General features: G+C 37.5%; 1 protein-coding gene across 1 annotated transcript in view; it reads left to right on the top strand.

Moving 5' to 3' along the window:
- Positions 1–15,526, top strand: part of LOC126475077 (beta-1,3-glucan-binding protein-like) — a 123,260-nt gene extending 107,734 nt beyond the window's left edge. Inside the window, exon 9 of the mRNA XM_050102638.1 lies at positions 13,913–15,526. Coding sequence (XP_049958595.1) covers positions 13,913–14,014 — 102 coding nt within the window. The 3' untranslated portion in view covers positions 14,015–15,526. The remainder of the gene's footprint in view (positions 1–13,912) is intronic.
- The last annotated feature ends 5,197 nt before the right edge of the window (positions 15,527–20,723 follow it).

Below are 20,723 nucleotides of genomic sequence, written 5' to 3'. Positions count from 1 at the left end.
GAATACAGCAAAAAGAAGGCCAATGTTTTAAATTACACGTTTAAGAAATCGTTCATGCAGGAGACTCATGCAAACGTACTGTCGTTCAACCATTGCATAGAATCTTTGTGGATGGCATAGTAATAAGCATCCCTGGCATGGAGAAACAACTGAAAGAGTTGAAAACAAATAAGTCATCAGGTTTGGATAAAATCTCAATTTGATTTTACAAAGAGTACTCTATGTCATTGACTTCTTACTTAATCTGCATGTATCGCGCATCTCTCAACCAGTGCAAAGTGCCAAGTGACTGGAAAAAAAGTGCTATTGACTCCTGTATATAATAACAACAAAAGTACAGACCAATATCCTTAACACCAGTTCACGGCAGAGTCTTTGAACATATTCTGAACTCGAATATAATAAATTTCCTAGAGACCAAAAAGCTCATGTCTGTGAATCAGTATGGCTTTAGAAAGCATCATGGGAAACCCATGATATACTGCAAACTATGGATGAAGGGTACCAGGCAGATTCCATATTTCTAGATTTCCGAAAAGCGTTCAACATGGTACCCCACTGCAGGCTGTTAATGAAGGTGCATGCATATGGAATAGCCTCCCAGGTATGAGACTGGCTTGAAGACTTCTTAAGTAATAGGACCCAGTATGTTGTCCTTGGTGGTGAGTGTTCATCGGAAACAGGGGTAACATCAGGAGTGCCCCAGGGAAGTGTGATAGGACTGTTGCTGTTTTCTATGCATATAAATGATCTGCAGACAGGGTGGGCAGCAATCTGCAGTTGTTCACTGATGATGCTGTGGTGTACAGGAAGATGTCAAAAATAAGTGACTGTAGGTTGATACAAGATGACCTAGTCAAAATTTCTAGTTGATGTCATGTATGGCAGCTGGCTCTTAATGTAGAAAAATATAAGTTAATGTGGATGAGTAGGAAAAACAAACCCATAACGTTCACATGCAGCATTAGTAGTGTCCTGCTTGGCACAGTCATGTTGTTTAAATATCACTGCAAAGTGATATGAAATAGAGCAAGCATGTAAGGATTGTGTCAGGGAAGGCATATGCTCAGCTTCACTGTGTTGGGAGCATTTTAGAAAAGTGTAATTCATCTGTAAAGGAGACTGCATAGGGATGCTAGGGTGACCTGTTCTTGAGTACTGCATGAGTGTTTGGGGTGTACACCAGGTCGGATTGAAAGAAGATGTCAAAGCAATTCAGATGCAAGCTGCTAGACATGTTACCAGTAGGTTCAATTAGTGTGCAAGTGGTACAGATATGCTTCAGAAGCTTATTGGGAATCCCTGGAGGGAAGAAGAACCCTACTGAGAAAGTTTAGAGAACTGTCATTTGAAGCTGACTGCAGAACGATCCTACTGTCACCAACATATATTTTGCATAGGGACAGCAAAGATAAGGAATGAGAAATTAGGGCTCATATGGATGCATATAGACAGTTGATTTTCCCTTGCTCTATCTGCAAGAAGAACAGGAAAGGAAATGATTATTTGCAGTACAAGGTACCCTCCGCCATGCACTGTGTGATGGCTTTCAGAGCATGTTTGTAGATGTAGATGTCACTGTAACATTGGCAATTAAAAAATGTTTAGCATTAATTTGAAGTTTCCTGTGACACTAACCACATGCTTGATGGTTTCTTCAGCTTTGTCCCTTACTAATCCTGGTGACTCATTATTGATCCAAATGTGCTTTAATTGGTAAACAGTAGTGTTTTCCCCTGCGTTACACTCTGAGAAAAGTTTACATATTTTAGATTGTTGCTGTTTCTCTCACAAGTCAAATGTAAGGAATGTAAGTGTTTGATTTTGCTGATGAGGTGGTAGGGAAGTGCAGATTTCCTTAAATATTTTCAGTTTGTGTTTCAGCATAAATCTATATTTTTGGAAGACCTCTTCAAATCTGATGCTAAATACCAACAAGAGACATGAGATATTGTGATTCCTACATGTTCTTAAGTTTACTTCTTCCTTTGTTTAACTGTTTGGCAAACTCAAACCTTTTTGTATTACACAAAGAAATTCTGTATGTGAGTATTTTACTTGTACTTTTTACTGTTATGTTTAATGTCAAAACCTGGAGGAATAGTCTGAAAGACCAAGGTTATCTAGAACATCACAACTTTTCTTCTCCATGTCAGTTGGTATATTATCAATATTAGAGGCTAAATGAAATATATTTGACTGTCAGAAGGGCAGTCTTATGTAAAGCATCTTATAAAACTTCAAAAATGCTGCTCGTGTGTAATTTAGTGTCCAGACACCCATATATGACACAGAAACTGTGCAGCAAAATCAGAAAAGCTGAACTCTGCTTTAAAATGTTTCTTTACAAAGAAAAGCCATGAGTACTGTCTTAGTTCAATTCTCACATGACTGCAGATAGTATCATTAACATTGAGAAATTACTGATATCACTAAAATTGAATGAAGGCCCCGAGCCCAATGGGGTCTCTACCAGATTCTGTACAGAATTTGTGACTGAGTTAGTCCTTAATATACAACTATGCTTAATAGATGAAAGAAAATGCAGATCACACATTTCTACAAGTGGGATAGCAGACACAATACAAAACTATTATCCAATGCAATTTACATCCATATGTTGTAGAATCTTAGAACATATTCCAATCCCAAACTTAATGTAGTATCTAGAACAGAATGTCCTCCTCAGTGCCAGTAAACACAGATTGAAAATATCAGTCTTGTGAAAGCAAATTCACTCTATGTTTCACATGACATTCTGAAAGTCATGGATCAAGGCAGTCAGGCAGATGGAGTATTTCCTGCCTACTGAAAGGCATTTGACTCAGTACTAATGAACACTTATTAATGGAAGTGTGATCATATGGGCTATCAAATCAAGTTTGAGACTGGATTAAGGAGACAGATGTGAGTTTATTGGTGGGATACACAGGAAATACCATCAGTTAAAAAAGTTGCAAGGCTCTTGTGTGATCCAGTGTACAATAGTGTTTACGTGTGTGGGATTCATTTGAAATAGGACTAACAGGAGACACTGAACATATACAAAGATGGGTTACACACATTGTCACATTTTTGTCTATCAAAGGGGAAAGCATCACAGAGATGGAGAAAAACCTAAACTAGCGGATGCTTGAAGATAGACACCAATCTCATGAACACCTGCTTACAAAGTTTCAAGCACCAGTGTTAACTGAAAAATCTTAGGATGTACTGCAAACCCTTACATACTGGTCTCATAAAAACTCTGAAGATAAGCTTAGACTAATTACATAATGCAGACAGGCATTTATGTATTCGTTTTTCCTGTGCTCCATATGTGCGTTAAACAGGAAATACCATTACATGTGTTACAATGAGGATTACCCTCTTCCATTCAGTTCACAGTGGTTTGGAATTCTCCATGTATCCATGTATGTGTAGATGTACAATTTAGATGCTGTGTTTTTAGATATCTTAGTGCCCTAGTGAATCATTGTGATACACAATTAGTGTGTAAGATATTGTTGAATATCTTTCACAAGTGTGTAAAATATTCAAGACTGTTTACATCAGAGAAAAATTCAGTAAACTAAATGAGATCTTTGTGTATCCTTGTCCTCATTATGGATGGTTCCCTCCCATCATGTGGACTGAATGACCTGCCTTTTCTTTTAACCCTTAAGATCCCAGGTGTGGTTTCACAGACTGATAGCATTTACAGTTACTCTGTTGCTAATGCATAATGGCGGGGCAGGAGATTACGGCATTGTCTGGTTGTTATTTCCCAAAGCTGTCCACCTGCTTAGCTGGGTGGTTACGTGGTCTCCTCTCATGCAGTGGGCCCAGGTTCGATTCCCGGCCGGGCTGGAGACTTTCTCCACTCATGGACCATGTGTTATGACCCTGCAGATGAACTTCCCCAGATGGGGCCTCCCATCCAACAGTGCCACACGCCCATTTCATTTTTTTTCTTTTTTTTCCTGATGTTGCCATGGTGTCCTTTGTCAGCAGCCACTTGAATGTGATGTTGACCTATACTATTGCTGCTTCTTTCATTCTAGTGGTCTCTGAGACCACACCTGTAACTTTGTGTTACGATTCCGTAGTCAGGTCTTTGTCTACTGTTCATGTTTAATGGACAATGACTTTGAGGATACTGTTTTAAAATGGTTTGAGGTCAGTTTAAGAAGTCATGTTGGATCAGATAGTGGCAATGAAACGGAAAGTGAACATAATACAGCACAGGCAAAGTGTGAAAGTGAAAATAAAACTATTTTGCCAACTGTGAATTCCTTGATGAAAGATGTGATCAAAGTGATAAAGACAGAAGTCTGAGCATTGAATCTTTAGCTAGAGGTTCTGCTAGAAATACATCGAAACAAATATTGCTCCTCATAAAAGCCTCTTCAAATGATGGCCAGTGGCATTATTTTTCCATATGTTGGATATAAGTGGGGTGAATGTGTTTGTCCTTCACAGCTCCTACAAAGACAATACTCAGGTGAACTGCTTTAATTTTTAAAAACCTTGTAAATTCATTAATGACACCACAAAGAAAAAGCGAGCCAACAAGACTCTCATACACTGTGAACTTCATGCATCCTTCACCGTGCTTTGGGTGTAGCAGACCCAACAATAGAATTTGTTATAGAACAATTGGAAAAACACTATACTGCTCCACCTGTGACTCAAAAAAGGAGAGAAAGATACCCTATGTTTGCCATTGTTGCAAGAAGCCAATCTGACTTGAAATCTCTACAAAAAGTTCCAGCGAGTGTAAAAAAAACCTCTGAGATGGAAAACTATACATCTAAAGATACTAGTGTGATTTTAATTTTGTTGAATTTTTTGTGATGGTTTTTTATGTTTTTATCATTACATGTGTGCAGGTAATAATCAATAATAATATAACAAAAGTAAAATTTTGAGTGCAGGATATTTGAGTTTTCATAGCATTAGCATTATTATGTAATGTTATGTTCATTTTGTGTAGTTTTCTATTTAAATGCGCTTTTTTCATGAAAACAAACTTTAAAATTTATTTGAATATATATTTTTTGTGTGGTATTAATTTACATATTTACATAAAATATGAAATGTTCCACTAAAGTTGCTGAATGCAATTGTAGTGGATATTTAAGTATAGCGGTCACTCAGACCACACCTGGGACAGTGTATGACAAAAAAATGACCTTATAAGCTAAGGGTAAACATTCACCACTCTATCTTCCTTTCCTCCATGATGAAGGAACTATAAGTTCTGAAAGCTATATAGTGTGTCCTTTGTACTTTTAATATGATTCTGTTGGCAGTACTGTTCACTTCACATCTGTAAGATAATAATTTATTCAAGAATGTTTTGCAGAAAGTTAGTGTTTAAATATGAATTTCCCTCTTAAGGTTAGAAATTATGTCCAAGTCTTAAATTCATTTTTTAATAAAAATATCCATATAATCATTGGGAGAATGGTAATGTTGGGAACAACTATGTTTTTTCCTTTTCTGACACCTTTTAGTAGTAGTGTTCAGACTTATTGTCAGTTAGTCAAACGACAATATATGGATTGTGCACATTGTCTGATGAGGCAAAGTGTGGCATGTACAATAAAAATGATGTAATTGTCTCTGAGACAACAATAGTGCCTGCAACTCAAGTAGGTGGCGTGTATCTATTACAATGAGGTGACAAAAGACATCAGATACCTCCAAGTATCATTTTGGAACACCTTCTTCCAGGTCTAGTGCCGCAGCTCAACATGGCATGGACTTAAGAAGTCATTGGAAGTCTCCTGCAGAAATAGTGAGCCGTGCTGCCTCTATAACTGTCCATAATTGCAAAAGTGTTGCTGCTGCAGTATGTTGTGCATGAACTGATCACCTGATTGTCTCCTGTAAATGTTCAATGGGACTTATGGCAGGCAATCTGGGTGGTCAAAGCACTTGCTCAAATTGTCCAGAATGTTCTTCAAACGAATCACAAGCAGTTGTAGCCCAGTGGCATGATACCATTGTTTGGGAACATGATGCTAACGAATAGCTGCAAATGTTCTCCAAATAGCCAAACATAACCATTTCCAGTCAATGATCAGTTCAGATGCACCAGAGAATTCAGTCCATTCCATGTAAACACATCCCACACCATTATGGATCCACCACCAGCTTGCGCAGTGCCTTGCTGATAACTTGGGTCCATGGCTTCTTGGAGTGTGTGTCACACTCAAACTCTATCAGCTCTTACCAACTGAAATGGGGACTCATCCGACCAGGCCACAATTTTTCAGTCATTAAGGGTTGAATCAAGCTGGTCATGAGCTCAGAAGAGATGCTGCAGGCATTGTTGTGCTGTTAGCAAAGGCATTCGAATTGGTTGTCTGCTACCATAGCCCATTAGCATCAAATTTCTGTGTACTGTCCCAATGGATATGTTTGTCATATGTCTCACATTGATTTCTGCAGTTATTTCACACTGTGTTGATTTTCTGTTAGCACTGAAAATTCTATGCAAATGCCATTGCTCTCAGTCATTAAGTGAAGGCTGTTGGTCAGTGTGTTGTCCATGGTGAGACGTAATGACCAAAATTTGCTATTTCTGACTCACTCTTGATACTGTGGATCTCACAATGTTGCATTTCCTAATGATTTCTAATACTGACTGTCCCACACATCTAGCTCCAACTACCATTCTGTATTCAAAGTCTGTTCATTCCCTTCAAGTGGCCATAATCACAGTGGAAATCTTTTTGCATGAATCACCTGAGTACAAGTGACAATTCAGCCACTTCACTGCCCTTTTATACCGTGTATAAGTGATATTACTGCCATCTGTATATGTGCATATCACTGTCCCATGACTTTTGTCATCTCTGTGTAAATGAAGTCTGTCATGATCCAGGTACTGTAGAAATCATTTATGAATCATAGTATCAAAAATTGGGCCATATGAGTCATGTAAGCATGCATTTATTAAAGGCAAAAAATGGCTAATAGACTGATTAGATGAATATCAATTTGGATGTTTGTATCTCTTGCATAAAAGGAAAACAGCCTCAACAAACTTTTCCTCATACATGAAGTTGAAGAGCAAAAGATCTACTTGATATAGCACATACAGATATTTGTGGACCAATGAGGATGCCTTCGTGAGAGGACCATGTTATCTTCTCACTTTTATGGATGATCTGTCAAGGAAGTCATACAGTCAAATGCTAATATCACCAAAAGAAGTCTGTACTACTTTCATTTATTTCAGATGATGAGTAAAAAATGGAACCATTCACAAAATTAAAATACTTTCATCAACATCTACATCTAGATCTACATGGATACTCTGCAAATCACACTTAAGTTCCTGGCAGAGGGTTCATCGAACCACCTTCACAATAATTCTCTATTATTGCACTCTTGAACAGAGCACAGAAAAAGAAACACCTATGTCTTTCTGTGTGAGTTCTGATTTCCCTTATTTTATTATGATGATTGTTTCTCCCTATGTAGGTTGGCGTCAACAAAATATTTTCCCATTTGGAGGAGAAAGTTGGTGACTGAAATTTCATGAGAAGATTCCCCTGACAGGAAAAATGCGTTTGTTCTAATTGTGTCCACCCCAAATCCTATATCATGTCTGTGACACTCTCTCCCTTTGTGATAATACAAAATGAGCTGCTCTTCTTTGAACTTTCTTGATGTACTCCATTAATCCTATCTGGTAAGGATCCCAGGCTCCATAGCAGTACTCCAAAAGAAGATGGACAAGTGTAGTGTAGGCAGTCTCTTTAGTTGATCTGCTACATTTTCTACATGCTCTACCAATAAAATGCAGTCTTTGGTTTGCCTTCCCCACAACTTTTTCTAGTTGTTCTTTCCAGTTTAAATTGTTTGTAATTGTAATTCCTAGAAATTTAGTTGAATTTATGGCCTTTAGATTAGACTGATTTATCATGTAATTGAAGTTTATTGGATTCCTTTTAGCACTCATGTGGATGGCATCACACATTTGATTTTATTTACAATTTTCACACCATTCAGATATCTTTTCTAAATCATTTTGCCATTTGTTTTGATCTTATGATGACTTTACTAGATGATATATGACAGAATCATCTGCAAATAACCTAAGACAGACACTCAGATTGTCTCCTAAATCATTTATTTAGATAAGGAACAGCAGAAGGCCTATAATACTAACTTGGGGAATGCCAGAAAGCACTTCTGTTTCACTCTATGACTTTCCGTTAGTTACTATTAACTGTGATTTCTCTGACATGAAATCACAAATCCAGTCACATAACTGAGATGATATTGCATAAGCAAGCGATTACACTACAAGCTGCTTGTGTGGTACAGCGTCAAAAGCTTTTTGAAACTCTAGAAATATGGAATCAATTTGAAATCTCTTGTCTATAGCACTCTACACTTCTCTTTGAGGTGATTCATAATGTTTGAACAGATAGTGGAAAGGAGTCTGTCAGTCATTGTATGAAGTCACTATTAAAGGTGAATGGAACCTGACTTGAGACAACGATTCCATACACACCAGAAAAAATTAACTTGTGGAGTGTGTGAATCAGATAATAACTGAAATTGCAATTTTGATATTGACAAATACAGTACTAAGTAAAAATTTTGGCATGAAACCAAAAATATAGCAATTTATCTAAAGAATATATTTCCAACAGAATTGGTTCAAAATATTACTCTTGAAGAATTATGGAGTTATTTTCAAATAAATCTGACACATTTTAAAAAAAAAGGGTCCATGGAACTTAAGTTTCTTGCGTATTGTGATGATTCTAATGCATACTATCTAACTGATCCAAATTCACAAAAGACAACTGTGAAGGTCCATGATGTGCAAGTCATCAAAAATTCAAAATGCAACTATGGGAACATCATGAAGGCTAATGGGACTGATGGTAATGGCATGGACAGTGCTCAGCCAGCAGCATTACTTAACACTGTTGAAAAAGCAGGGGAACCAACATGACCTGTTGTTGCTGATGGAAGTGCAGTTTATCTGGAACTAGTGGAAAGTGTCACTGAGCAGACAGTGAATGGCAACATAGATAGGCACATTGAACCTGTGCAATTAGAAATTACAAAAACATCATGTCAAAGGAAAAAGAACCCCAAATATTTTAATAATGGTATTGCTTGTGTCCTTGAGCCAAATTCACATAAAGGTGCACTGAGTCATCATGACTGTGACAGAAGGAAGCAAGCCTTAAATGGTGAATGTAAGTCTTTACTTGAAATTGAAACTTGGTCTTTGACCAATCTACTGTCAGGCAGAAATGCAATCATCCAAAATGGGTATTCAAATTCAGAAAAATGTCTCTTGGTGAAACTGATGATTATAAGGTTGTTTTGTTGCAAAAAGTTATTCCCATGTACTAGGAGTGGACTTTGATCTCAAAGGCTTTTGATTGTGTAAATCATGAAATTCTGCTAGACAAGCCCAAGTATTATGGCATGAGTGGGACAGTGCACAAATGGTTTAATTCGTACCTAACTGGAAGGGTGCAGAAAGTTGAAATAAGTAGTTCTCATAATATGCAAAGATCAGCACATTCCTCAAACTGGGGAACTATCAAGAATGGGGTTCCACAAGGGTCGTCTTGGGTCCTTTGTTGTTCTTAATATACATTAATGACTTGCCATTCTATATTCATGAAGAGGCAAAGTTAGTTCTCTTTGCTGATGATACAAGTATAGTAATCACACCTGACAAACAAGAGTTAATTGATGAAATTGTCAATACTGTCTTTCAGAAAATTACTAAGTGGTTCCTTGTAAACGGACTCTCACTGAATTTTGATAAGACACAGTACATACAGTTCCGTACAGTGAATGGTATGACGCCATTAATAAATATAGACCTTAATCAGAAGCATATAGCTAAGGTAGAATATTCCAAATTTCTAGGTGTGTCCATTGATGAGAGATTAAATTGGAAGAAACACATTGATGATCTGCTGAAATGTTTGAGTTCAGCTTCTTATGCAATAAGGGTCATTGCAAATTTTGGTGATAAACATCTTAGTAAATTAGCTTACTACGCCTATTTTCACTCATTGCTTTCATATGGCATCATATTTTAGGGTAATTCATCACTGAGGAATAAAGTATTTATTGTACAAAAGCGTGTAATCAGAATAATAGCTGGAGTCCACCCAAGATCACCCTGCAGACATTTATTTAAGGATCTAGGGATATTCACAGTAGCTTCTCAGTATATATACTCTCTTATGAAATTTGTTATTAACAACCAAACCCAATTCAAAAGTAACAGCAGTGTGCATAACTACAATACTAGGAGAAAGGATGATCTTCACTATTCAAGATTAAATCTAGCTTTGGCACAGAAAGGGGTGAATTATACTGGCACTAAAGTCTTTGGTCACTTACCAAATAGTACCAAAAGTCTGACAGATAACCAACAAGTATTTAAGAAGAAATTAAAAGAATTCCTAAATGAAAACTCCTTCTACTCCATAGAGGAATTTTTAGATATAAATTAAGAAAGAAAAAAAGAAAAATAAAAGAAAAAAGTTGTTATATTAACTTAAGTATGTTGTTAAATTAACTTAATTATGTCATGTATTGGAAAATTTGACTCGTTCCACATCATTACGAAATATCGTATTCATGATCCATGGAACTAGTATTAATCTAATCTAATCTAATCTGATGAAATGATTTTAACTGGTGTTCATCATTCTTCATTTTGTAGCCTTTTAGCTTTAGCAGCTGAAGTTCATCTTGACACCATATGTGGATGTTCAAACCACATTCCTGTGTGGTGATCATGATGATGCAGACTACATTTGTAAAACCAAAGGCTAAATGAAGAAGGGGAAGGAGACAAAGGTTTTCAAACTAAAGAAGACAATCTATCATCTAAAACAGGCAGCATGCATTTGATAATAGACATTAGATGTAGCCTTATGTGAAATTAATCTAAAGAAGTCAGAAAGTGATCCATCCATCTACTACACAACTGAGAAACAAAATATGCTCATTTTGGCCATTCACATAGATTACTTGACCATCTTCTAGAATCAAAATAACAGGTGGAAGGAAGAAGTGAAGAAAGAATTAGTGAATCAGTTTAGGGTGAGCATCGGCATTGCATGTGTCTACCATGCACTTCTCGGTAATATGCAGAGTACAGGTGTAGAATGTAAGGAAAAGATAGATTGCTACTTACCATGAAAATGACACATTAAGTTGCAGACAGGCACAATTAAGACACTTACACATTAGTTTTTTACTTCATCAGAAAAAGAAAGAGAAATGCACACACATTCATTCACAGAAGCAAACATACCTCACATACACACACGGCCATCACGTCTAGCAGCTCTGGTCTGAGCTGCCACAGATTACTGTGGCCGAAAGCTAAACTCTAAGTGTCTTTTAATTGTACCTGTCTGCAACTTAATGTGTCATCTTCATGGAGTGTAGCCATCTATCTTTTCCATACATTGTTGATATTCCAACCTGGAGTTTCCATAGTTTGTTTCAGTTTAGGGCTAAACGATTAGTGTTGATCAAAGCAAATATGCTGGGAACATAATCAAGAAATTTGGTATGGATAATTGCAATCTGGTTGCACATTTACTCGAACCTGGTTTGAAGCTATAAAACAAGGTGAAAAAATTTACAGATGAGAAAATTGGTGTTACATGGTATTCCTTATCAGCAAGTGATTGGGTTACTACTATATGCGACTCAATACACAAGACCAGACATAGAATACACTGTTATAGATTGTAAGTAGATTCAATGCTGATTATCAAAAAATCCATTGGATAGTAGTCAAATAAATAACGAGAAACATCAAAGACATAATCATTGTAGGTAGGGAAAACTTTCTGAAAAAGTGGAAAAGCTAAAACTGAAGGCTTCTGTGTGCTGATTACCTGTCAGATCTTGATCAGTGGGTAATCAATGATAAATTATATTTTTAAGTTGATTGGGACCGCTATTACATGGATTTCAAAATGATGACAAGTGGTTGCTCTATCAACTACAGAAGCCAAATACATGGCCCTGCCAATAGCAATACAAGTAGCAAGATACCTTCAGGCATTGTTCTGCGGATTTTGTATCAAACACAGCTAAAAACCATTAAGTGTGTTCTGTGATAAGAAGTGTTCTTGTACTGAGTCAGAGTGGTGTGCATTACACTTAAACAAAACACATTGACATGGGGTGCTGCTATTTTTGTGAGCTAATTAATGTGGAAAAGCTCAGTGTCAAATTGATCAATACTGACAAGTGACAAGCTGATTTTTTGACAAAGACTCCACTAAATATTAATCATCAGTGTTGCTTCCAAGTGACTTGACTTTCAGAGTTCACAAATTATCCATCTAGAAAACTTGTTGGTGTGTTGGCAACAACTGTGTTTTCTTCTTTTGTGACACCTTTTAGTGTTATGTTGTTTTCATCTCTAATCTCTCTCACAACTATCAGAGAATAAGTAATTTTGATCATCTGAGTTGCTGGCAACATGGCATATGCAAATTTCATTTATTACTAAGTCAGCTACATAATCTTTTAAAGGACTGATTGGAGTAAATATCCAATAGGTACATAGGTAGTTAGTATTTGGAACAAATATGGCTTTCTTTTATCTATAGGTAATATTAATAATTAAACAATGGAAAATCCAGAATGGAATATAACAACGTTATGAAAAGGAAAGTTGCTATTCACAGTATAGTGGAGATGTAGAGTCGCAGATAGGCTCAAGAAAAAGACTGTCACAAATAAAGCTTTCGACCATTAAGGCCTTCGTCAACAATAGATCACACACACACACACACACACACACACACACACACACACACACACACAACTCTTTGGCACAGTTTCTCGGTGCCATTCATGGGGACAGACAGCTTGTTGGGCATGACAACATGACAACCAACAAGCTGTCTGTCCGCGTGAATGGCTACTGACAAACTGAACTGTGGCCAAGAAACAAGTGGATTACCCTATTGCTGAACACGCTGCCAAACACGACATTCATTTCAATGACTGTTTCACAGCCTGTGCCCTATCGATCCTTCCCACCAATACCATCTTTTCTGAATTGTGAATTGTGCAGGTGGGAATTTTCCCCGCAACATGTTCTATGTTCCTGTAACCTTTGTTAGTCACTGTCCTCACCCATCCAGCCCCTTCCCTGTTCACATTCCAGCACTACACAACCTTCATTCCACTGTCACATCCAGTTGTTTTACTTCTCTCCTTTTTCCACTACTCTCCCCCCCCCCCCCTCCCCCCCACCTCTCCCCTGCCTTCCATCTGACCTGCAGCACTTCACTGTCTGCCACCCCCACCACACTATCCATCCCCCTCTCCCTGCCCCAGCCTCCTCCTTACCCCCACCGACTCGCCACTCTCATCATCTGCTGGTCCTGATGTTCGCAGTGTGGTTTCACTTGCCTGAGACTGCACATGTGTGTGAGTTGCATTTGGTGTGTGTGTGTGTGTGTGTGTGTGTGTGTGTGTGTGTGTGTGTGTGATCTATTGTCAATGAAGGCCTTAATGGCCAAAAGCTTTATTTGTGACAGTCTGTTTGTTGTGCCTATCTGCAACTCAGCGTCTCCACTATATGATGAGTAGCAACTTTCCTTTTCATAATATTGCAATATTAAAAATGCATTTTATGATTGGATCAACATAACTCAAACTAAAATTGATAAAATAAAATAAGATAAATATGCCAGATGACTGTGGAAGAAGCTGCATACTGTTTGTGACAAGTGTTTTTTCTGAATTGCTAATTCTTATGATTTGTGATTATTTCAAGCTGGCAATTTGTCTTGTAGAGCAGTGTACACAATAATGAATTTATAGGAAAATTTTTGTTATTCTGGTTACAACTTAAGAATGATGGAAAATTCTGTTTCTTTTGCAGTCCATTCTACGTTTCTACAAGGACTTAGATAACTGGTATCCAACATGGGATTCTCAGAAGTCTGCACTGGAAGTGGATTATGTGAAAGTATGGGCTGTGTAGTTTATTTCTCTGCCTTGGAAGTCTAAGTTATTTTTATTTATTAGAGGTTTATCATATTTCAAATTCAGTAAGTTTGTTTTCCAGCCAGTAATTTTCTTTTGGATATGCAATGAAATTAAGAAAATAAAAACTTTTTTTATAAATAGAACATTAGATTTCGGCTATTTTTGTATCTACATATAATAGTCAGTACTTGTATGTTAGCATTAAATTCTCTCATTGGAAGTAATAAATTTAGCTCAGGATTTCTGGAGATCCCCAGACTTCTGTTTTATGTCCATAAAAATGTGATAAATGTTTTTGTATTCCAGATAAAGAACTCCACATTAGGCTATTCCCAGCTACACAGACCACATATAAATTATTCACGATAAAGGATGACAGCCAAAAACAGTTGCAGGCCGATACGTTTTATTTATTATGGCAGAAAGTTTGAATTAACACAACTTTTAATAATTTTTTATGCGCTTATGTATGTATTCATGGATTTTAATATGCGAGAGTGTCTTGCACATACAAGTGCCCTCTCTCGGCGAAACCATCTGCCCTAGTGCTTTCACACTCTTGTCTCGATAGTTCATAAGCAAAGTAATGGTGCTCAACTGTTCGCTTTGGCACTGTGCCTTAGTCATGTTGTACTAATGGAGAAGATGTTTCAATTATTGACGACGCCTTTGGCATAATTGTTTTATTAATCTCCATTACATGATGTAATTTCAGTAAGTGACTAAAGATGTTGTGCCTGTATTACTTTGGTAATTTCACTGTTACTTAAGCTTTTGTTTCTCACTTCCGATGCTATGGCTTTTCTAATGAAAGTGTCTTCCTGTTCAGGATTTTTTACTTCTGATGAAGGTATATTTATATGTACCGAAACCTTGGTCAAGAAATTTTAATAAAATTTTATCCTGCAACTGTTTTTGGCTGTCATCCTTTATCGTGAAGAATTTCAACAGTTGCTGTTGCAGCCATGTTTAAAATTTTGACATATAAATTATATTTAAATCTTGTCTTGTCATCTATAATGTCATATTTCATTTTAAAACATTATTTGTCATAAGTATCATCATCATGAATGTATTAATATGTGAGTGTCAAAATGCCTTGGAACATTACACTTTCAGTATTGCTGTTGCAGATATTAAATACACCAAAAGAAGAAAAAATACCTTATCTTAAGCATAGCCAATATAACATCAGCAAGAATGCTCACCCATCGTGAATATATTATATATTTTCTACTTTGTAGCCTGGAGCAACCATCAGTTGTAAAAATGTCTTAGCTTTACAACTTAAGTAACTCATCTTTATTACACTGGTCAATGATGTTAAATAAAACATAGCCAGATTCAGTGTGACCACATCCTGACTTAACTTGGGGGAATATATATACCTATGACCACCGCTAGTGAGTGAGGACTGCAACATCTGTGACGTGACCATTCCCAGCTTTGTCTGTGAATGGATGTGCTTCTTGTGTTGTGCTTGTCAATAAATTGTTTTTCTGTCTAATTGTTCCTGTCTCATTACTGGTACATTCATACTGTCTTGTAGTGAATTCTATCAAAGTGGTGAACCCAGGTGAAACCATTACACACAGTACAGAAATTTTCATCCTGAACTGCGTACTACACATTAACAATGCAATTATCTTTTGTTGGATTCTCAACACCACCAGATCCACACACCACTGCATCTGGATTAACCTCATATGAAGTGCATTGACAATGTAATTACAGTGTCCAAACCCATCCAGTGATAAAATGTGAGTGCATCATAATGTTAAATGACACACCAACCATTGAATCAGCAGCCACCACACCACGACAATGACCAAAGACACACAACTTATCATTTGACCAAGATTACCCTGTGAATTCACACCCAGTGCAGTGAATCAATATATGACAACTGTGTCTAATAACTACCACACCTACTACAGTGTATGTGTTGCTCAATCGTTCACATTTTCTACATCCACATCCCAAAACAATCAGTTGCTATCTATACATTGTGTACTGACCTATCAAGTGGAGCTCACCACTAACTGTGACATTTTTTACAAATCATCTGCATGTCACATGCTGTGTAATGTGTCTGAACTCCAGCCTGTCCACATCCACTGACACAAACTGTTGGGTAGGACAATGCTTCAGATTCTGCATTTGTTACCTCACCATAACATCCTGTGTTTTCAACACTGAACTGGCCAACTGTGATCACACTACTTCCAGAAGTTCTCATTCACACAAAATTATGTCTCAACCAAGACTACCACCTTTCAGAACAGTACAGCCAGCACTATGGTTCGCCACAGCTGAGTGGGTGTTGTGTTTGCCAAATATCATCAACAATGACACCAAATACATCAGACTCATCATTAATCTCATGGAACACAAAGACTTACTCAGTAACATTATCTTGTCATCACCTAGCAAAAATAAATACTATACAACTAAGACAGTGCTGTTGCAAAGGCTATCAAAAACACTGGAGCAACAGCTACCACAAGCTCTACATAGTTAACAGCTCAAAAACGAGATGCTATCACAACTTTGGCTCCATCTGTGGTCCACAGTTGACATGAATCTCATGACCAACCCTGCTTTGTGCACGCTCTGGATCCTCAAACTGCTGCAACAGTTACAACTAACGCTAATACAACATGAAACAAAATGGCTGGGGAAACAGTTGGCTCCTGTCAATAGGTTGTTTATGCTATTACAGCACAGGCACCATACCCACACAGAACCCAACAAATTGGCAACCTGTTTCATGTGCCAGACAGTGCTGAGCATAGCCAAATTTCACCAGCAGTGACATGACTGCTAGTGCCCAGTGGCAGACGGCACATGGCACCAACCCAACACCACACAACTCAACAATGACCACAGCAGTCGATTAAAGGCTACTAGCCTGCTGATACCACATCCAGTTCAGTGACACTGCATGCAAATTCTTGCCTCATACAATTTCCCAAGCTGCAAGCACAAGCAATTGTAGGCCCACTGGCTCACACAACTACATAAGTCACCACCAAACCACTGCTCCATGTGTTGCAAACACACACCTCCTCACTCATTCATCGAAGAGGCAGATTATACATCCTCGTTCTCAACTCTGGTGAATGCTTCCTCATCAACACTGATTCTGAAATCAGCTCTGTACCCCAAAATAACACATTGACTGCTGACAGCACACAGTCACTTCAACTGCATGCGGCCAGTAACTCCATAATCAGAGTGTACAGATCTATGACATGAAATTTACACCTCTCAAATCAACATTAACTCACATGTACATTCTGCATCACTGATACCACTGAACGTGTGTTGGTCATTGATTTTCTTTGTCATTTCCAATTCTTGCCTGGTGTCACAACCACTTCACTCATACAGCACGATACCAGAGAACACATCCCAGGGCTTATTACACACACACACACACACACACACACACACACACACACACACACACACACATGCCATCCAACCCCACCTCACTGGCCCACCTCCAACATTTCTGTCACCTCTTGCACACCTGCCAACATTTATGGAGGATGCAACTGACAGCTCTCTCAACATCTGCAACCGTATCATCTGTTTGTTTAAGAACTGCACCCAACTCTACAACACTGACCGCTGAGAAACGGTCCAATTGTGCCCTGAAGCAGTGACAACCATAGCATAGTCAGTCACATGTAGTAACACCAATTAACAATGAGAAATGGTCTGACCATGCCTTCCACCTGCACCAGCTATGGCAAGTTGGTCATGCATACCTGTGCCACCAAACTTCTTACTCCAGAAACGTATCCACACCAACTGTCTCAACAGTCACCTTCCCATGAAAGTCCTCCCATCAGTGCTCTGTACTACGCATGGAGGAATAGAGGAGGGCTGTTTGGGGATATTGATACCTATAACCATCAATAGTAGCTGAGGACTGCAATATATATGAGTTGACCAAAGGCTGCAGTGTGTTCTGAGCTGCATCTGTGAATGGATGTGTTTCTTGTATTGTGTCTTTCAGTAACCTGTGTTTGTATATCACCATTCCCATCACATTACTGGTTCATTTCTACCGCATTATAGTGAATCGTACAAAACACTGATGTACCATACAGCTATTTTCAGTCAGAGTTTGAAAAAATGCAGAATTTTGTTGCAACTTTTACTGAGTCAATGGTTGCTGGCCAAATATGAACAAAGATTCTCTGTACATAATGTTAATTTAGGAGTACACTTTGCTACAGTTTCCATGGACATTATATCAACAAAGAATAGCCCTACTCATCTTTACAGCCAATGTAGTGTTTAGATCACCATATCAGCATCATTATCTTTTAGGATGAAAAAAATAAAAAGGACAGAAATTTAAGGGGATATGAAATTCAGCACTGGAACAAGTAAAACATGTCTAGATGGTTAAACTTGCTATATTTCAATGTCTGTACAGCATTAAATTGTCATCTCTGTTTGCTTTTGTTTGTCCATGTGCAATAAATACTTTATTGTATCATTGTTCATAACTATCATCCTGCAAAATGAGAGTGGGAGAACATACACAAAATGTGGTAGCATTTAATTTCTAGAGATCTAACAATGAAATCTATTTATAACTGCAAGGCAAGCATGAAGTCAGTTTACAAACCAGTTTATTAATGACTTTGTCAGTGTTTTGGCAGCACTGGAATTTTTTATCAACCTGGATACCAAAGAAGTTCAAGCAAGATGTGAACTACAAAACATATCAAAAATACCTCTTTCTGATATCTGTAAATTATTAATTACTGTTAGTTTGGGATTACATTTCTATTTAGAGATGGACCGTAAATGCACAAAGTATATTTTTTTGTCCCTAACTAATAGGCAGCAGGAAGACAGATTTCAAGTCTCCATCTAGTCAATAAACTGTTGCATTTTGTGGCTCTCCTAGATTATTTCATATGACAAGGATAGTTCCTCTCAAAAAGTACCAACTTTGTTCCTGCCTCATTGACAGCAGTTGGTTGTCACAGAAGTTGTACATCACATTCTTAAGTGTTTGGAACAGTTCATTTTATTTTAATTAGTTACCATACTTTTCATAACTTCTGTGATACTGTCAGTTTAATATTGTTGTGACAAATATTGTAGTAGTAAGTTTTAATTCATTTCATATTTTAGGTGAGGTGAAACTTGCTTGTAATTAATACCAACTCTGTTCAAAAAATTCTGGAGCATTCATAATTTTGCACCAATGATGTGTGAAATGAAATGCAGTTGGCATCCCTGCACATGCCTGTGTTTAATGTATAACTGCTGGAAGTTTCATAGTTGTATGTCTGTTAGTTACTGTTCAGTGCTGTATTGAGTGGAACATTGCAAATTTCGAGATGGCAAAGTTAGAGGAGCAATGCGTCTGCATTAAATTTTGCTTTAAACTCAAGAAAACCTTTACAGAGACACACCAAATGATGCAGGAAGCCTGTGGTGATGCGTGCTTAAGCCATACTCATCAATGGTTCACATGGTTTAAAGCCAGACGGAAGTTAAAGATTAGCAATATTCAAGATGCCCTCAATATCTACCAACAATGCTCATCTCAGGAACATCAAAGAAATTGTGTGCACCAATCAAAGACTAACTGTCCAAGAGATTGCAGAAGAATGTAACATTTCAGCTGGATCATGTCATGAAATCCTGGCACAGCATCTTGAAATTCATCGTTTTGCCACCAAGTTTGTCCTATGGCTCATGAGTCAAGACCACAAAGACCTTCCCACACAATCTGTGAAGAGCTTTTGGGTTGTGCAAATGAGAATGAGATGTTCCTTAATAGAATCATAAATGGTGACGAGTTGTGGGTTTATGATTATAATGTTGACACCAAGGTTCAATCTTCACAGTGGGTTGGGAAAGTTTCTCCTAGACAAAAAAAAAAAAAAAAAAAAAAAAAATGGTCTTCAGATCAGGTTAAATGTCAAAGCCATGCTGATAGTTTTCTTTGACTTTGAAGGATTAGTTCATCATGAATTCATGCCAGAGGGGGAAACTGTTAATCAATGGTACTATCACTATATTTTTCAGCAGCTGTGAGGAAATATGATAAGGAAATGGCCTGAAATATGGAGTGACAATTCATGGCTCTTGCATATCAAAACACTAGCATATTCATTCCTGTTGGTGCATGGCTATTACACAAAAAACTAAATCACTGAGCTGTCTTGTCCTCCGTACTCTCCAGGTCTGGCCCTTGTGAACTTCCTTTTATTTCTGTAGTTGAAAACGCCATTGAAAGGATTAAGACTTGCAATGATAGATGAGATAAAAGAAAATTCACAGATGGTGTTTCACATGATCCAGAAAGTGGCGTCCCAAGAATACTTACAGAAGTGGAAATGCCATTGTGAGTGGTAAATCAATTGTGGAGGAAAGTATTTCAAAGAAGAGCATGTGCATAAGTAAAAGGTAAGCAAAGAAAAATTTTGCGGATAAAGTTCTGGAATTTTTTGAACAAACCTCGTATTTGTGTAGTGTTTTCTTACTCAAATGTAGGATTTACCTCAATATGAAAATGGTGCATGTAGTCACTTTGCTGTTCAGCTTACCAGAAGAGAAGTGCTGTTTGTATTTTTTAAATCTTTTTCTTTCTGTTTTTTTGTATTGCACTTCAAGTGTGCATTACCAGTACTGTTTTCTGCTGTTGAAATATTAGTGCAGTTATG

Source organism: Schistocerca serialis, chromosome 4 (assembly GCF_023864345.2).
Source record: "Schistocerca serialis cubense isolate TAMUIC-IGC-003099 chromosome 4, iqSchSeri2.2, whole genome shotgun sequence".
NCBI classification, from domain to species: Eukaryota; Metazoa; Arthropoda; class Insecta; order Orthoptera; family Acrididae; genus Schistocerca; species Schistocerca serialis.
Note: the sequence above shows the minus strand (reverse complement) of the source record. Positions and strands in the feature narration are given on the sequence as shown.